At 38.3% G+C, this 17,360-nt stretch overlaps 1 protein-coding gene across 4 annotated transcripts in view; it reads right to left on the reverse strand.

The window, feature by feature from the left end:
* The window catches only part of FRMD5 (FERM domain containing 5), a 247,329-nt gene extending 230,394 nt beyond the window's left edge, over window positions 1-16,935 (reverse strand). For all 4 annotated transcript variants that reach the window (XM_036217770.1, XM_016145009.2, XM_016145008.2 and 1 more), the window contains exon 1: window positions 16,618-16,935. In XM_036217770.1, the coding sequence (XP_036073663.1) occupies window positions 16,618-16,719 (102 nt within the window). In that variant the 5' untranslated portion in view covers window positions 16,720-16,935. The remainder of the gene's footprint in view (window positions 1-16,617) is intronic.
* Window positions 16,936-17,360: the final 425 nt, after the last annotated feature.

Raw genomic sequence — 17,360 nt, forward strand, 5'->3', positions numbered from 1 at the left:
AAAGTTGGTAGATTTCTACTTCTCAATTTCAAAACTTAAACACAAAGCTAAAGTAATCCAGACATTGTGGTACTGGCATAAAGATAGATAAATGAAATAGATCAATAGAACAGAATTAAGAGTCCAGAAATAAACCTATATATTTATGGTCAATTGATCTTCAACAAAAGGGACCAAGACAATTTGATGGGGGAAAGAATGGCCTTTCCAACCAATGGTGCTGGACGACTAGATAGCAACATGTAAAAGTATAAATTTAGACCCTCACGGCATACACAAAAATTAACTGGAAGTGGGCCATGGACCTAAATTTAAGAGCTAACACTATAAAACTCATTGAAAACACAGAAGTAAATTTTCTTGACCTTGGGTTAGGCAGTGATTTCTTAGGTATGATACCAAAAGCACAAGCAATGATAAAGAAGATCGATAAGTTGAACTTTATCAAAATTAAAACCTATTGGGCTTCAAAAAGACAACCCACAGAATAGGAAAAAATATCTGTAAATAATCTTCAGTAGTCTCTCCTTATCTACAGTTTCACTTTCCATGGTTTCAGTCACCCACAGTCAACCACAGTCCAAAAATATTAAATGAAAAATCCCAGAAATGAAAACTTCATAAGTTTTAAATGGCACACCATTTTGAATAGTGTGATGAAATCTCACTTCATCCCACTCTGAGCCACCCAGGACATGAATCATCCATTTGTCCAGCACATCTATGTGATATATTTACAGTGCAATAAGGTATTCTGAGAGAGAGAGACCACATTCACATAACTTTTATTATAGCATATTGTTATCATTGTTGTATTTTATTATTAGTTACTGTTGTTAATTTCTTATTGTGCCTACTTGATAAAGTAAACTTTATCCTAGGTATGTATGTATAGGAAAAAACATAGTATACATGGCTTAGTACTCTCTTCAGTTTCCAGCATCCACTGGGAGTCTTGGAAAGCGCCCTCCGCAGGCGAGGTGTGGAATACTGTCATTGAGTTATACTCATATAACTCAATGACAACAGCAAAATAATAACCCCAATTTTGAGTAAACACTTCTCAAAAAAAAAGATATACAAATTGCTAATGAGCACATGAAAATTATGCTCAACATCTTTAGTCATTAGGGAAATGCAAATAAAAACTACAAGAAGATACTACTTCACACCTGCAGAATGGTTAAAATCAAAAAGACAAACAACAAGATTGGTGAGAATGTGGAGAAATTGGAGACCTCATGCAGCCACTTTGGAAAAACTGTTTGCCAATTCCTCAAATATTAAACATCACATTAACATGGGACCTAGCAATTACACTCCAAGGTATTTATCCAAAAGAAATAAAAACCTATTTTCACACAAAAACTTGTATACAAGTGTGCATAGCATATCCAAGAGAAATGAAAACACATGTCCACACAAAAACTTGTACATATATGATCACAGCATTATCTATAATAGCCAAAAAGTAGAACAATGCAAATGTCCATCAACTAATGAATACAACCCATACAACTCATACAAAGCTAAAGTAATCCAGATAGTGTGGTACCGGCATAAAGATAGACAGATAAATGAAACAGATCAATAGAACAGAATTAAGAGTCCAGAAATAAAACATGATAAATGACTAAACAAAATGTGATATATCCATACAATGTGAAATTATTTGACGATAAAAAAGAATGAAGTACTAATACAAGTTACTACTTGGATGAGTCTCAAAATCATTATGCTAAGTGAAAGAAGTCAGTTACAACAAAAGACCATATATTATATGCTAACATTTATATGAAATGTCCAGAATAAGCAAATCTATAGCGACAGAAAGTAGATTGGTGTTTGCCTGAGCAGAGAGTTAGGGGGAGGGAAACAGGAAATGGGAGTAACTGATCATGGGTACAAGGTTTCTTTCGGAGGGGGGATATAAATGTTCTAAAATTAGATTATGTTGAGGATTGCACAACACTGTATATATACTAAAAACTGTTGAATTGTACACCTTAAACAAATGAACTTTATTATATGTAATTTGTATCTCGAAAAAGCATTACACTAAGTGAAAGAAGCCAGACTCAAGAAATTATATATTGTATGATTCTATTGATGTGACATAAGGACAAAAATCAGATTAGTAGCTGCCAGGTAGGCGAAGGAGACTAACTATAAAGGGGCACAGGGGAACTTTAAGGGCTTGTGGAAATACTCTATACATGGTAGTTATACAACTTGTATATATGTCAAAATTCAAAGAACTGTATACCTATAAAAGAGTGATTTTTACTCTACATAAATTGTACCCCAATAATTCTAACTTTTGAAAAAGGTAAGTTTATATTGTAGGAGATGTTGAAAATAGAATTTGGAAACTTAAGAGCAAAAGAATAGTGGAAACCTTTAAAATACATTAGAATTAACTTTTACATTCCATGCCAAATGTGGAGTATGTGTCCTATGGATATCAATACTGCTTATGATAGAGTGATGATGTAGTCATATACATGTGGAACACGGCAGAAACCCCCCTTAGAATTTGACATCAAAGTTTTAAAAAAGGCTCGCCTCCAAAAAACAAACTAGGAAAAGGCAACATAAATTTTTAAAAAGTTATGTGGCCAAGTCCACTAACTTAGGGGAGAAAATGGCAGTTAAAATAGGGTCTTGAGAAATACCCAAGTCTAATCAAAGTAAGCAGAGTGTATCCTTTAGACTGGGATATACATTTACAAAAAAATATATACACACACAAAAACTAAAAATGTATTACTAACATATATACAATAATCTGCATGGAGTAGGAGAAAGGCTAAAGGGAAGACAATCAGCATTTAGTAAGTACTATTCAAGGGAGATAGAAAAACTGATTCTGGTAGATACATAATTACTAGAACTCTACTATGGGACAGAGATAGCTCATTAGGTTTTATACAATATAGAAGAACATCCCTCAATATTCTTTTGTCTGTCTTCCAAAACAACTTTCTAATTTGGTTTTCCAAAGCCTCTGATCCTAAAGGAAATGCCTGCAGTGGCAAAAATTACTATTCATTATCTCACTATAATTAACAAACTGAGATTCTGGATTACTAAAAAAAAGTTCTTATGATTTTGATTAGCATGAGTCAATCTCCCAGAAGTTGATCTGTGTTGAATGAGTAGATAAAACTGTATTTTGTCTTCTGCAAAGCTAAGGGCCAGATCACAGACCGAAGCAGTCACCAAACTCTTCCTTTGATATCTCTTTCTAAAAAAGAATATCTGCATTTTTAAAGAATATCTTTCACAGAGGAGACACAAAGAAAAACATTATTGAGCCATGGGCAAATTTCTTGTGAACTATAAAATGTTTTGCTAAAAAAGAATGGAGGGGTCTTCTATTAGAGCCTCCTCATTTTGCAGATAAGAGGGTAAGTTGCATTTTAGAGATTAAGCTACCTGCTGAAGGCCTCATAGTTAATCAGTCAGGCATTTAACACAGGTCTCCTGACTCCCCTAAATCAGTGTTTTTCCATTGGGCTACACTGTCTGCTTTATCACAGAGCAAATAGAACAAGTCATACAGAATCCCAGCACCCCCACTAACTAGTTGTGTGACATCAGGTGAGTTATTTAACATTTCTAAGCCTTATTGTACTCATCTGTAATTAAGGACAACAATATTTTCTATTAAATAGGTAGGAATAAATAAAAGAATACACATGAAGTGTTTATCAGAGCCCAAAACACAGTAAGTACTCTTTAAATTTTTACATGGATCAATACATATCACAATTAACATATATAATATGGACATTAAATCAAATAACTCTCTAAAATACAATATTGGCACCATGTTATGCGTAATGTGTCAGTACATTCAATTGTAATTATGTCAGAGAAACACTATAAAGAAAGGAACAGAGAATCATTGAAAAAATAAGGATAAAAAATTACCAAGATATTTCTTAACCCTTAATTTATCTTTTTATTAGACTATAATTGACACATTATTTTCGAGTGTCATGTTAAAACTTATCTACTTATAAATAATCCTACATAATTTTGAAAGGTAACTAGAACCTAATCAAGTAAGAAAGCTTTCTATAGTCATTTTGAACCATAAATCCTAACTAAATATAATAAAGATATTTGCTCAAACCAACTAATTAAATCACCTTTTAAAATTTTTTATTATAATTATAGACTCACAGGAAGTTGTAAAAATAGAATAAAATTCTCATATATCCTTCCACCAGTTTCCCCTAGTGGTAACATCTTATATAATTATAGTACATTATCCAAACCAAGAAATGAATGTGTAAATTGAGATATAATTCACTTAAGATTACTTATTTACGTGTACAATTCAGTGGTTCTAGTATATTCCTAGAGTTGTACAACCATCATCACTAACTAACCACCTTTTAAAGTCACCATAACTCAAAAGATGAGAAAATCTGATATGTCCTTTTTTAAAATTTATTTAGTACTAATCAGAGGTCACTTTACATTTGCATTATTAATAATCCTCTTTTTCAGGTGTAACATTTTCATTCATGCACATCTATAATCATCCTTTATTGAGACCCTAGGTAAGACCTTAGACACTAATCGTACAAAGATATCATCAAACAGTTCATAGTCTAGAGAGGCAGACATGTACGTATATATTGACACTTCGGTATGGTAAGTGCTATAATAAGGACTTCCAAGGCACTGCCCAGAAGCACTGAAAAGTCTACCCTGGAATTAGGAGGTGATTAGAGGCTGATAATTCCTGTAGCAGGAGAAAATCCATATGCAGGATGACAAGAGACAAAACTGAAAGGCTATTATCTAGTAGGCAATGGGAAAAGCTTGAAGAATTTTTAAAAGAAATGATCGGAGTTGCAAGTGGGAAGCACGTGAAAAGTCGTAATGGGCCCACTAGGGCTCCACAGAAGAGTAAAACTTAGACTATTTGAACTCTATACCTGGCAAGCACAAATGGAAGAGTCAAGGAAGGCAATGTAGGAGGCTCCGATGCCTGTCATCACAAAGGCTACAGTCGGAAGAAGACTGAATTCATCAAGAACCCTACCATACCTCGAAAACAACTGAGCGCTTGTGACTTCTTGGAAGTTTTCATCTCATCCCACTCGACAGAAGCCTGATGGAGTGAGGACTGGGTTCAGTTTGTGAAGCTCCAATAGGACCCTGCTGGTCATTAAAATATTAAAATATTTTTCTACCAGTCAGGAACTAGCCACTGCCCTGATAGGCTTTTCCTCTCTTCCCTGGGACTACACCAACCCCACCTGTCATGATTTAGTACTAAATGTCTGGCCCAGAAGAGGGCCCTAAGCCCAGCTCTAGTGTGCTCTAGCAGAGTCCTAGTCAGTGAAGTATTCACTGTGACTGATTGTTGAATATTTTAAATATCACTCCCACATGGGGGCCAAGCCCCAAGAGCTTCTTTAAACCATTAACCCTCTACTATCACACACACCTGCAACAACAAAAAATAGATCTCCAATATCCTTTCATTATCCCCAATCTGCTTCTCCAGATTCTCCCTTCAGATTCTGCCAGGTATTTCTGCTTAAGGCTCATCTTGCTCTATCCCAACTGTTTCTCTGATTTTGTTTGATGTTTTGTTTCTCTGATCAGTCAATTATTTTCAGTCTCCTTCTAGTTTCACTAACTTCAACTGTCCAGAGTAAAGACTTTCCTGGCCATGAGCATGAACCCTCACCATGTCCATGAGCCCCACCATGTCTACCCAATTCCTAAGTACCAGACCTAAAGTCACAATAGACATAAAGTCTCATTGGGTCTATTTATCCATTAAGAAATAACTGAAAGAAAAGTTCATAGAAAATTCAAAGTATATAATAGTCAAGTCCCAAGGTGTCACTATATACAATCCAAGAATTTGTATTGTCTCAAGCTCCCATTAAAATATACAACACTCTTGTGTTAAGTAACAAAATTAAAGGATATATCACATTATGCTCTAGCGTATATTTTACATTATGACTGAACCTTTCTAACACCTCCCATTTTAACATAAAATGTGGCTATCACACAAAGAATTTGACCATAAGCAAAGGTATAACTTAGCAGTAATGGCAATTAGAACTTGTGATAAGAGATTGTATTAAATGAGTGGCCCAAAGTATAAATAGCACAAAACAAAGGAGACAATGTAGACAGAAAAGCTATTGTATCAGGAAAGATAATAAGAAGTAAAATTGTGGAATTCAGGAAAAGTAAAGTTTTTCCATTTCTGTCATTTTTTTCAACCAGAAACAAAAGGTACTTTATGTGAGATATATTATTAGTAAAAATAGGCCATAACATTTTATGACACACTAAAAGATCCAATTTGCAGCAAGATAATATCTATCCCTTAAAAACAATCAGATTGTGAAGTGTACCCAACATTAAAAATTAGAATATGAGTAATATATGTTTTCCTTTACCATAAAATCAGAAAATAATTCTTAGAGGTGCTTTCTATACTGTAGATATTTAAACAGACCTATCTAAATTGGCTACAGTGTATTTAAAAATAAGCAAAGAAAGTATGATTTTTCATATCAGCTATACTGCTTAAACAAATCTGACATTGCAATAGTTGGTTCCATATCTTATGTCCTGCAGCTAAACCAAGCAAACTCTCTTTCACTTTTTTTAAAAAAAACCTATTTCACATATATTAGAATCTAAAGCTGGGCATAGGTTGAAGAAGTTGCATCGTAATACTGGAACTATGTGTTGATCAGGTTTTTATCTCTCAACAGCCGAATTTCTTCTGAGTGGCCTCCCAAAGAACTGACGGGACATTCTGTTGTACAGATGAGTGTGTACTATGAAACTGCAGGCTCAAAATGCCTTATAACATCCCAGGCATTATTGCCAGCCTGTGGAGTCCATCTGACACACAAACCTCCAATTCCATAGTAACTCTGGAGAAGGCTTTTGGATTTTTCTAGAGAAAATCTGAAAAAGGGTAGGCTGGATGCCTTTTCCAGCATAAATTGCCCATAGAAGTACTTGAGATCTTTAGGTGAGGTGATTAATTCTGCTTCCTTGTGCTCTTGTTCAATGTTCTTATCTGCTTGGCTTGTGTCTGATGAAACAAGAATCTTAGTAGCACCTCTTACCTAGTTTTTGGAATCCTTTGGGACTTCTAAAGCCAACTCTTCCACTTAGGTGTCCTCAAGGTAAAGCTGGGCCCCAGACTAAAGGCCCTTGAGTTAAATCAAGCTATAGAGAAAGAAGGCTCTGTACCTGCCTAGAGGCAAAGGATAATTTGTCTGACTATGAAGTGCCTGGATAGAGTACGAGACTGTGAGGATTCATAACAATTTGGCTTTTTCCTACTACAAGTTCAATGAAAGTGGCCAGACATTTGAGTGTGCCCTGGGACATGCTGTTTTGATGTACCACTATTTCTTTCAGGTCTTGGGCCTGTGAGCCTTTGCTAATTTATCTGGCTCCCATAATACTACTTCACAGCAAGCCTCCTTAATCTCTCCAACAAAGTAGAGTGCCTGTATTGTCAGTCATTCGCCTATTCATCAGTCTTTAGACTATCCCTTCTTTTCTCCCTTTCCAGAGCAAAATAACCTATTAGCATTGGCATTCTGCCAAACATTGATTGCCCAAATGCCAAATAGTGCATTCCTGGAGACTCCCATCCCCAAAGCTCTAGTCTGGCATTATGTTAAGGACGAAAAGTGCACCCTTATAGGGCTGGGAACTCTGGAGCTGGCAGGCATGGGCTCACTGGAGAATCCAAAGAAGCACTCCTCCATCCTCTAGAAAAGCTATTTTTGGTGGCTGCTTAGGTTTGGGGAATAGAGATGCTGAAATGTGCATTTTAGGGTTCCACGGGTCACATTTATTAACTGTTAATGCACAATTTAAGTGGCACCATATCAGTCCAAGGATTTTCAAACATCAGCTAAATACTGGAATTTAATATCTCTTTTTTTTGGTCAGATAACTAAACTGATCTAGAGATGAGGACCTTTGGAAATAAAATTCACACAAAGTTGCTGTAGCCATAGAATTAAGATTGATATCTGAATCTACCTTTTCTTTATATGGTGCCATTGCTTTGTGAAGAATCTTAATTTGTGTTATACAGTTTTGGAATTAGATTTAGTTCAATGTCAGCTTTATGTGTTTATTTTTAGTTTAGATTGACTCCTCTGAAGATGTCAAGAATGATTGAAATTTGCTGACAATAATTTTTCCTAGGCAAGTAGATTTATGTTGTTTGACTCAACAGTACCAGAGTAAGTCAGATAAACAGAGCAAAGAAAAGCTTTACATTTAGCTTTACATTTTTAGCTTTTCTGCCTAGAAGTAGCCTGCTGTTACCTCAGCCTGGAATGACTTTTACCCATCCCCCACAGCCCATTTTCTGCTTTTGGCACTCTTTCATGACCTAGTTCAAATCTCACCTCCTTCAAGAAATGCTTATTAATTTTTAGTCCCCCACATTTCCACCGCCAAAGCATATCACCTTGTCTAGCTTTGAATTCTAGGATGTTTTATAGTTTGCTAATTACATATGTGCAATCCCTCAGATCATCAATCCTCAATCTTTTTGGCAACAGGGACCAGTGCTCCTGTGAGAACCTAATGCCTGATGATCTGAGGTGGAGCTGAGGCGGTGATGCTAGCGCTGGGGAGCAGCTGCAAATATAGATGAGGCTTCGTTCACTCACCCACTGCTCACCTCCTGCTATGTGGCGCAGTTTCTAACAGGCCACAGACTGGTACCAGGGTTGGGGACCCCTTTCAGATGATAAGAGTTTTGACTTTTCCTAATCCCCCAGTGCTTTAAGTTGGAAGATTTCCTTGAAAAAATAAATACAAATGTAAAATAATCATATTGTTTTGGGGTCAAGGAAGACAAAAATAAAACTAACTAATAAATACAAAAGCATCAAATTGGAATTATGACCCATTGTAGAATCTTTAGAATCCTACTCACTTTAAAATAGGTATACATACCTGAAAATAACCTAATTTTTACCTTAAAAGGGTAAAGAATCAGTTAAGGCCATTGAGAAGAAAATCAAAAGTGAGTAATCTGAGACTGACTCTTGGCTTCTTCTCACTCACCTTTTATATCCAGTCAATCAACAATACTCATCAATCTACTAAATATCTGTATAACCCAGTAGTAGTGATTCTCAAACCACAACAAACATAAGACTCACCTGAAAGACTTGTTAAAACAGATTGCTGCTCTCCATCTGCCAAGTTTCTGATTCACTAGATCTGTAGTGGGGCCCAGAATTTGCATTTCTAACAAAGACCCAGGTGAAACTGGATGCTGCTCATTCACAAATCATACACTGAGAACCACAGCTTTAAGCGATCCCTACTCTAGTCTCCTTGCTTTTAACAAGGTTCATAATTTCTACAAAGGGAAAAGAACCCCTAAGTTGTGACACAGTAAGATGGCTCTAATAAGGAATAATTGCTAAGTTTGCTCCTGATCTACAATAGTTTCCCTTGGTGGGCAGTGGTTGTCTGAAGCTTTGAAATGATCCTTAACATACAGGAATGACCCCTAAAGCATTTCTGGAATAGTCTAGAGTATCTCTAAATGTGGACCAGTAGATGAGGTCATGGTTATGCAGAGAGTCAGAAGTAGAGTAGGGGAATAAAAGCTATAATCACTATCAAAGGGGTGTTTTCTGTAGACAAGTGAATGGAGCTATTGTACACAAACTCAGTGGTTGCCAAGCATGTGGCCTAATTATTTTGCTTGTATGAGCATGGCACGGAAGGATCTCCTTAGAGGACTTGATTCACACAAGTTGTGTTTAGTCTGACGTTAGCAAGCAAAAGCCTAGAGAATTTAAACCTAAGAGTCTTTACAAGTTCCTGTCTGCCAAATCCAGGATGTGATACAATTATGTTGGAAAGACCACAAAATTAAAATACCATCCTCAGAGAAATAGTACAGCAGTTGCAGTCAGTGAAAGACCCATGCAAAGGCCCTATCCTGTTCAAAATATTGACAGTAATGAGGATCACATGGTAGCCGTGGGAGGAAAAAGGTCTCTAATTTAAATCTAGGGGTTAGTCTCCCAGAGAAACTGCTCTCCCTAGTCTATCTTTGGCTCTACCTATAGTTAAAATATTTGTAAAAGTTCAAAAAGTTGTATTGGATACCAGGTTCTAGCATCTTAAAGGAACAGAAGGCCTGGCAAGGATGGACATATGACGAGATGTTTTGTCTGCTTAGGGGAAACACCATTCACTGTGCAACACAGGACTGGAGATGCTTTAGTATTCTTCAATTTCTCAGCTGCATGAGAAAACCATTAAGGTGGTTTTGATCCCAAGGGTCAAAGGCCAGGAAACAAAGGGTCCAGAACTGCCACCTGGCCTCCAGGAGTGCAACCACTCCTCCCTGAGCCTAGGTAAGCTACAGAAGCTGTAATGTTGCTGCCAATCCACCATGATATTTGCATCTGTTGTACAAGGCCTGGTCAGGCACAGCTAAGGAATAGTGACCCCCTAGGAGGCTGCTCCATGAAACAGGGTCTGCAGACTCAGAATGTTATAGATCATGCAGTGAGGATATGAAGTCGGCTTAAAATGGACATAATTAGAAACAGGTTGAGAAGCATGGCTCACTTCCTGTTGGGGCAAAAGGTTAGAAAATGAGGCTGTGAGGAGGTCGTTTTTATGGTACTGACTTAGGGGAAGGAGGTTTCTGTGGCTGGGGTAATCCCTATTTTCAATATAATAATTCTGCCAGACCTCTAATGCTCCATGAAGCACTGCGCTACACAGTATTCATTTGACCTAAGACTTATAAACCTGCAAAAATGGGGGGAGGAGGGGGATCTGAAAGACTTAAAATCCTAAGAGACAGACCAAAAAATCATAGGAGCAATAGACAGGAGCTCCACTAATTCAACAAACGATAATTGTTCTTAGTAAAGACAAATCACAGTCCAGGCGATTAATGCCCCTCTAAAGCCAAATACTTGGTAGGATAGAAGAAAAGTGAAACTGAACCCTTGAAATTTAAAGAACAGTTCTAATAAAGACTCCAGCCATCTCAGCCTTGGATTTTACAATTTCGTTGAGATTTATCAGAAATCATTTTAAAGGAACTTATGTCTATGCAAACCAATTCTAGAATTGATTTGCATAGAATAAGGCACAATCTAAATATACTATATTACTTGTTTAAATGTTCCTTATTATTTGTAATGATCTAAGAAACTTATCAGAGACCTCAAAAGCTCCATAAAATATCACATTTACATACTGTACTTCTTACCAGGGAGAAGGGTTACAGAGCAAAATGTTTGGAAATAGATGGTTTGAAACTATAACAAGGGTTATACAATTGTTAGAAAATGTTTATTGTTTTCAGGCATAAGAAATTTTAGTGTTGAAGTTAACGCAGTAATCATGTAGCACAAATAAGGACAAATATTTATAGAACTATAACTATGTAAAGCACTGAACTAGGTACTGTAATTCTTAGGGCTTAAGATTTATAATTCTCTCTTACTCTCTCCTTTATAAATTCTAAAGTACAATCTACCAAAAATGAAGTTCTTAAAATAATCCAAAATATTTTAATTTTATTATATCATTGATAAAGTGCTTGTGAAATTAATGCCTCACTTATTTTGGTTACACATTTCAATACCTATACATAAACCACTAAAAATATTTAACAAAAGTGACCGTTTTTTGTCCTTAGGTTGTCTAATCATATTTTAGCAAACATCTCTGTCTTTAAAGTGTAATATTAATGATTGCAGAGACATGATAAATGAGCCTCTGGACAATGTTAACCAACAGAAAACTCAAAAACCACATGCTCTTTTATTTTGAATTATGTTAAATTGCCTCATCTAGCATATTCATCCCAAGCATTTAATAGAATGCAAATTCATACAAATACCTTTGAATAAAATCTGCTCTGGTGAATGCTTCTAGGTTCTCTAGGATGCCACTGACACTTCCTTAAACAGGACTTCTCAGACAGAAAAAGAATAAGAGTAAAAACACACATCTAGAATCCACCTTCTGTATTAAAAAGCCTTATGTGCATTCATTTCACATAATAAAGGTTTTAATATGCAAATTAAGAAGCAGAATATAAGTGCTGTTAGGATTCTAGAAGGCTATTTTTGGAACTTAGCTTCGAGAATTAGTTTGACTTGCTATTGTAACAAAGATGCTGAGACAGCATTATTTTAAAACAAAGTTTTTAAAAAAATATGATGTTCATAAAAATACAACAATTTTGTGTTGTTCTCTGTGAATAAAATTATTCTAATTCTCTAAAAAAACAATCCTTTGCATTAATGAAACCAAGGATTTCACTTAGCAAGTATGAAGCAGAAGTTCTTAGAAAAGACAAATCACAGTCCAGGCAATTAGTGCCCCTCTACAGCCAAAGACTTGGTAGTAGGAAAGTAAACCTGAACCCTTGAAATTTAGAGTATAGTTCTAATAAAGATTCCAGCCATCTCAGCCTTGGATTTTACATTGAGACTTATCAGAAATCATTTTAAAGGAACTTACAGCTTAAGTAAAACATTTTTCAATTCCATTTTTGGTTTGCATAGCATAAAGGATAACCTAAGCATAGTATATTGCTCTGTCTAAATGTTCCTTATTATTTGTAATATTTCCAAATGATTTTCTCTTTACTGTGAAATAAGTATTAATATTCTCATTTTATAGATTAGGAAATTAAGGTAAAGACAGGTGATGTGATTTAGGGAGTCAGAATGGATAGAAGGAACAAAGATGGGATTTAGAGACAAAAGGATCACAGTATAAATATAACACAGCCACCTGCTAGCTTGAAGCAAGTCTCTTCATCTGGGCCTTTCATTTGTAAAATAAGGATAATACCACCTACTTGTCAAATGGCTGATGTAAGGTATAAGCAAAGCACCTATCAGAAAGTCTAGGACATAATTAGCCATTCAACAAACATCTGCTTTCCCAGCAATCCAAAATCCCGTTTTCTTCAGCTGGTACAATGGGTATAATGCTGTTGTAAAATGAATGAGATAATATAACACAGGTAGAGTGCCTGTCAAGTACAGGGCTCAATACATTTGTTCCCCCCCCTAATACTCCCTTCCTTATCCTAGGTTGCACAGTTACCAAGTAGCTGAGCCACAATCAAATTCAAATCTTAGTTGCAGTATAGAACTGCTTCTCCACACACACATTTTATTTGTGGTAGTACCTTACTTAACTGCCAAAACTAATTTAACCTAGTTGTTTAATCAGTTGTTTTAATATGCTCCCAGTAAAATCAAATTCATCTCTACAGTAGCTCTACTTTTCAGTGATCACAAAAGTGATTAATATTTCTGACTTGAAAATATGTATTTCTCAATATATACTTCTACTGGCATTTCTGCAATATATATTCCTAATATTTAAGAAACTATTATAACTCTAAAGACAGTTAAAAATCTATTCCTTAAGATATCACATGCCTAAGCATTTAAATGATTCCATTTGGTATAATGAATTCAATATATTAGGTAGCCTTTTCATTTTTCCTATTTTTTCCCAAATAAAATAACAAAGTATGGTGGTAAATGTGGTAAATAAATATAGATATACATAAATGAAACAGATGTGTAAAAAATATGGACCAGATCTGCATTTTTGAGACAATGACCTTCAAAACTGGTAGGGAGCTATTAACAATGTTCTTCACAGGGGAGCAATTATACTACAACCCTCCTATGTACATGTACTTTCATGTCTCATGGTCTACAAATAAATTTGCATATCAGAAAGAATAAAAGAATAGTCTGGTAACTGTGGCAACCTTCATTGAGAGGACATAAGGCATTTTCATCACCTTAATAATCACATCCTAACTGCTAGATCAGTATAACTGCTGCAATATGAAAGTCTAGACCAATACTTTGTCAGACTCCTACAACTGAAATTTACCAAATGTGGCTATTTCATTTGTACTCTACATTTCTGATTCTGGAATACCCGAAGTGGTCTCTATCTCAAGAAGCACTGAAATCTTTCTAAAATAGATACCTTATTTCAACAAACAAAAAATGCCATACAATACTTTAAGGAAAAGGAATTCAAATTATCACAAAAAAAATGTTTTAAAATATATAGTACTGTAATTTCTAAGATGTTGAAAATGTTGCTTTCAAGCTAATAAGCAGCTCAGTTTCATTCAATACTTTTTAAAAAGACTCCATGCCCAGTATTTGACAAATAAGCACACGAGTGCACACACAGAGAAATGTACAAAGAGAAAAGTTGCTAAGAAAAGCTCAATCTCCAATGTTCAAACATGCCATATGTTCAAACAAAATATTAATTTCATATAAGATTCTGTGTTTTCTTGAATTTCCTCACGTGGGTAAAAACAAAGGCAATTCACAATAGTGGTGCCCCCAAATGAAAATACTACGTATACTTTAGAATTCCCATGTTTTTTAGGTTTCAAGGAAGAATCACAATGCACAATCATTAATTAACATGTCTAGGCAGAGGACACTTACTACTATGGTCATGTTACACCAAGCTTAAATTTTTTAATTTTTAATTTTTCAAAATGTTATAACATTAAATTGTAATAATGTAAAATAAGACCACCAGGAAAATAAACATAACCATAGTAGGACATAGAAGGCATAAATCCAGTAAGTACTGCTTAACTTAAAAATATTTCCTCAGTGGTAATAAAAACTACCCACAACTATAATGCCAAACAACCTTAAATGTTCCAGTAGCTGTGCAAAATAATCAGTTGCCTACTGTGACACCTTAAAACCACAAGGTTATCACTAGCAGAGTGGTGATGTGAATTGTATTTCATTTGTACTCTACATCTTGGCAAAAGTTAATGACCTGCCCTGAAAATTTCGTTTCATCATGTGTATACCCCAAAAGTATTTTTATGACTCATGACGTCTAACTCTCACACTGCCCTTGATATGCCATTGGGTAAATGCTTTAAAATTTAAAACAAAGGAATACTTTAAAAGCTCCAGACAATGTATTCAAATAGTGAAAATGTCAGCTCAATGTTTTCTCCTCCCCCACTAAAAAACAAAAAAACCTGTACATGACACATAAATATACAATAGAAACAAAAAGTAGCATGTCACTTATTCATTAAGGAAATAATCTATAACGTCTCTGTCATATTCAACTACAAAAACCCTTTCATTTGATGGCTAGCTAGCATCTTTATGACTGCTTAATCTGTATTTAAGTGGCTTTAAAAAAAAAAAAAGATTTTGTTCCCTTTCTTTACCCTACTGGATCTTTGGCAGCAGTCAGCACTTATGCCCAAGCTGGTTTTGAGGGGTGTGAGAAAAGGGAAAGTGGAGAGAAGGCTGACCTGAGCACCGAGTCAGCAGAGAGCAGCTGCTCTCATATACTACCCAGCGTCTTTCTCACACTCCGCTATTTTCCGCTATTGAGCATTGTCAGCAAAAATAAAAAATAAAATAAATGGTGGGGGGAGGCAGGGAGACAAAGAGGGTAGGACCCGGGGACGACAGTTTTTTGTCTGTTGCATCTTAGGCGAGAAGCCCTCTCTGGTTTCTCGCTGCAAATAGGGATCAGGTGAGACCCCTCCGGGTCCAACTTAATTTGCTTCTCTTGGAAGAGCAGTTTCCGGCAGTGAGCGCAGGATCCTCCCGGCTGCCGAACTAAACACTGGAGCATTGTCAATGTTTTCTATCTCTGACTTTATAAAGAAGGAGAGAGGGCTGTGACTGCATTCCTGGGAAAGACTACTACTGACGTGCCACACAGCAGTAGTGAAGGAACACAAGCCAGAGGTTGTAAAAATCCCTTCGAAAATACCAGGTTCTGTAGAAATGCTGTGCAGCATTATCGTATTATTGGCGTTTTTGTAAGTCACCGATTCTTTCTCGCCACTGTCAAGCCTAAAATCGCTGAGACTTGTTGCTAAATCTTCACCTCACGCCCCCAAGAACTGGCCAGCAGAATAAAATTGGGGGAGCGAACCGCGGGAGGGGTCCTAAATCTTTAAAGCCCAGAGGGCTGGCTGGGCTCCTTCAATAGGCCAGTCTGCATGGGCTGCGCGTTCAGTTCTACCTTCGGAGAGCTCTGACTCACAAATGCTGGGGGGGCGGGGGGGGGGGCGGTAGGGGAATTATGACATACACCATTATCCTTCCAACCAAATAGAGATAAGAAAAGCCTGCAAGCCTCCTTGCCGGGCCAGAGAGCCCAAGCCTGCGCACCGCGACGGGGCGGCCGGGAAAGGAGCCTCCAATCTTGCCCACCTCCCTCTGGACGCTCGTGGAAGGTGCTCCCCACCCGGGCGGGCTCCAGGAGCCAGGATGGAGCGCCCTCACCACGGGAGAGAGCAGGCAACGAGTTGGGGGTCCGGGACGCTGAGACTCGCCAGGCAGCGGCGCCTAGTGCTCAGTACCCGGCCCCGGACAGGGTCTCCGGTGGAGGCGCCCTGCACTGGAGCGGTCCTCCGTAGCCAGGGGCGGACAAAGCGCTAGGGTCTGAGGCGAACCCCGGGCGGCGGCCGCGGGCCAAGTTGAACAGACTCGGAGGATGAAAGGGGTCCCGCGGGCGGGGTGGCGCGGCACTGACCTGGATGGTGCAGGTGTACTCGCTGTCGTCCAGCAGCCGCACGGTGCAGCTGTACTCGCGCTCCAGGCTCCTGCTGCTGCCGCTCATCAACCTGCTCAGCATCTTCCCGCCCGCCCGCCAGCCGCCGGGAGAGACGCGGCGGCGCTGCGGACCCCGGACCAGGCGCCCCTCAACCCGGCAGCTCCGCGCCGGCCCCGGGCACCTGCACCATCACCCCAGCCCCGTCGCCGCCGCTGCCTCCTGCTGGCCCCGCTCCTCCTCTTCTCCTCCTCCTTCTCCGCCACCGCCTCCCCCAGCCCAGAACAAGCGCCGCGCTCTCTCCTCGGCGCCCGAAGGCTGGTGCCCAGCTCGTGGGGCGGGGCCTCGGCCGGAGGGGGCCCAATGGGGGTCAGCGCGGCAGAACTGAGTGGCAGACAGTAGAGCCAATCGAAATTGGGCATTGGGAGGATGGACAACTTGAGGAAGCAATCACGGGAAAGCACTCGGACCGGGCCAAGCCTGACTAGCCCTCTGGCGTCCCAAACGAGGGGCTCTTCTACTCCCTGCGGTTCCTACAAATGCTGTTTCCCTTCCCCCGAGTCAGGTGTGGGCACTCGGCTGGATCGACGTCTGCTGCTGCTTGGAATACGTTTGGATTCTGCTTCGGGGCCAAGTCCTACACTCAGCAACGGCGTGGTTCCCGCCCTCTCAGGAGCCGGCGTGGTACGAGATCACATTCTCTGCACCTGCAGAATGCCGGCACC

The sequence above is a fragment of the Rousettus aegyptiacus genome, unplaced genomic scaffold (genome assembly GCF_014176215.1).
Source record: "Rousettus aegyptiacus isolate mRouAeg1 unplaced genomic scaffold, mRouAeg1.p scaffold_m13_p_3, whole genome shotgun sequence".
Taxonomy (NCBI): Eukaryota; Metazoa; Chordata; class Mammalia; order Chiroptera; family Pteropodidae; genus Rousettus; species Rousettus aegyptiacus.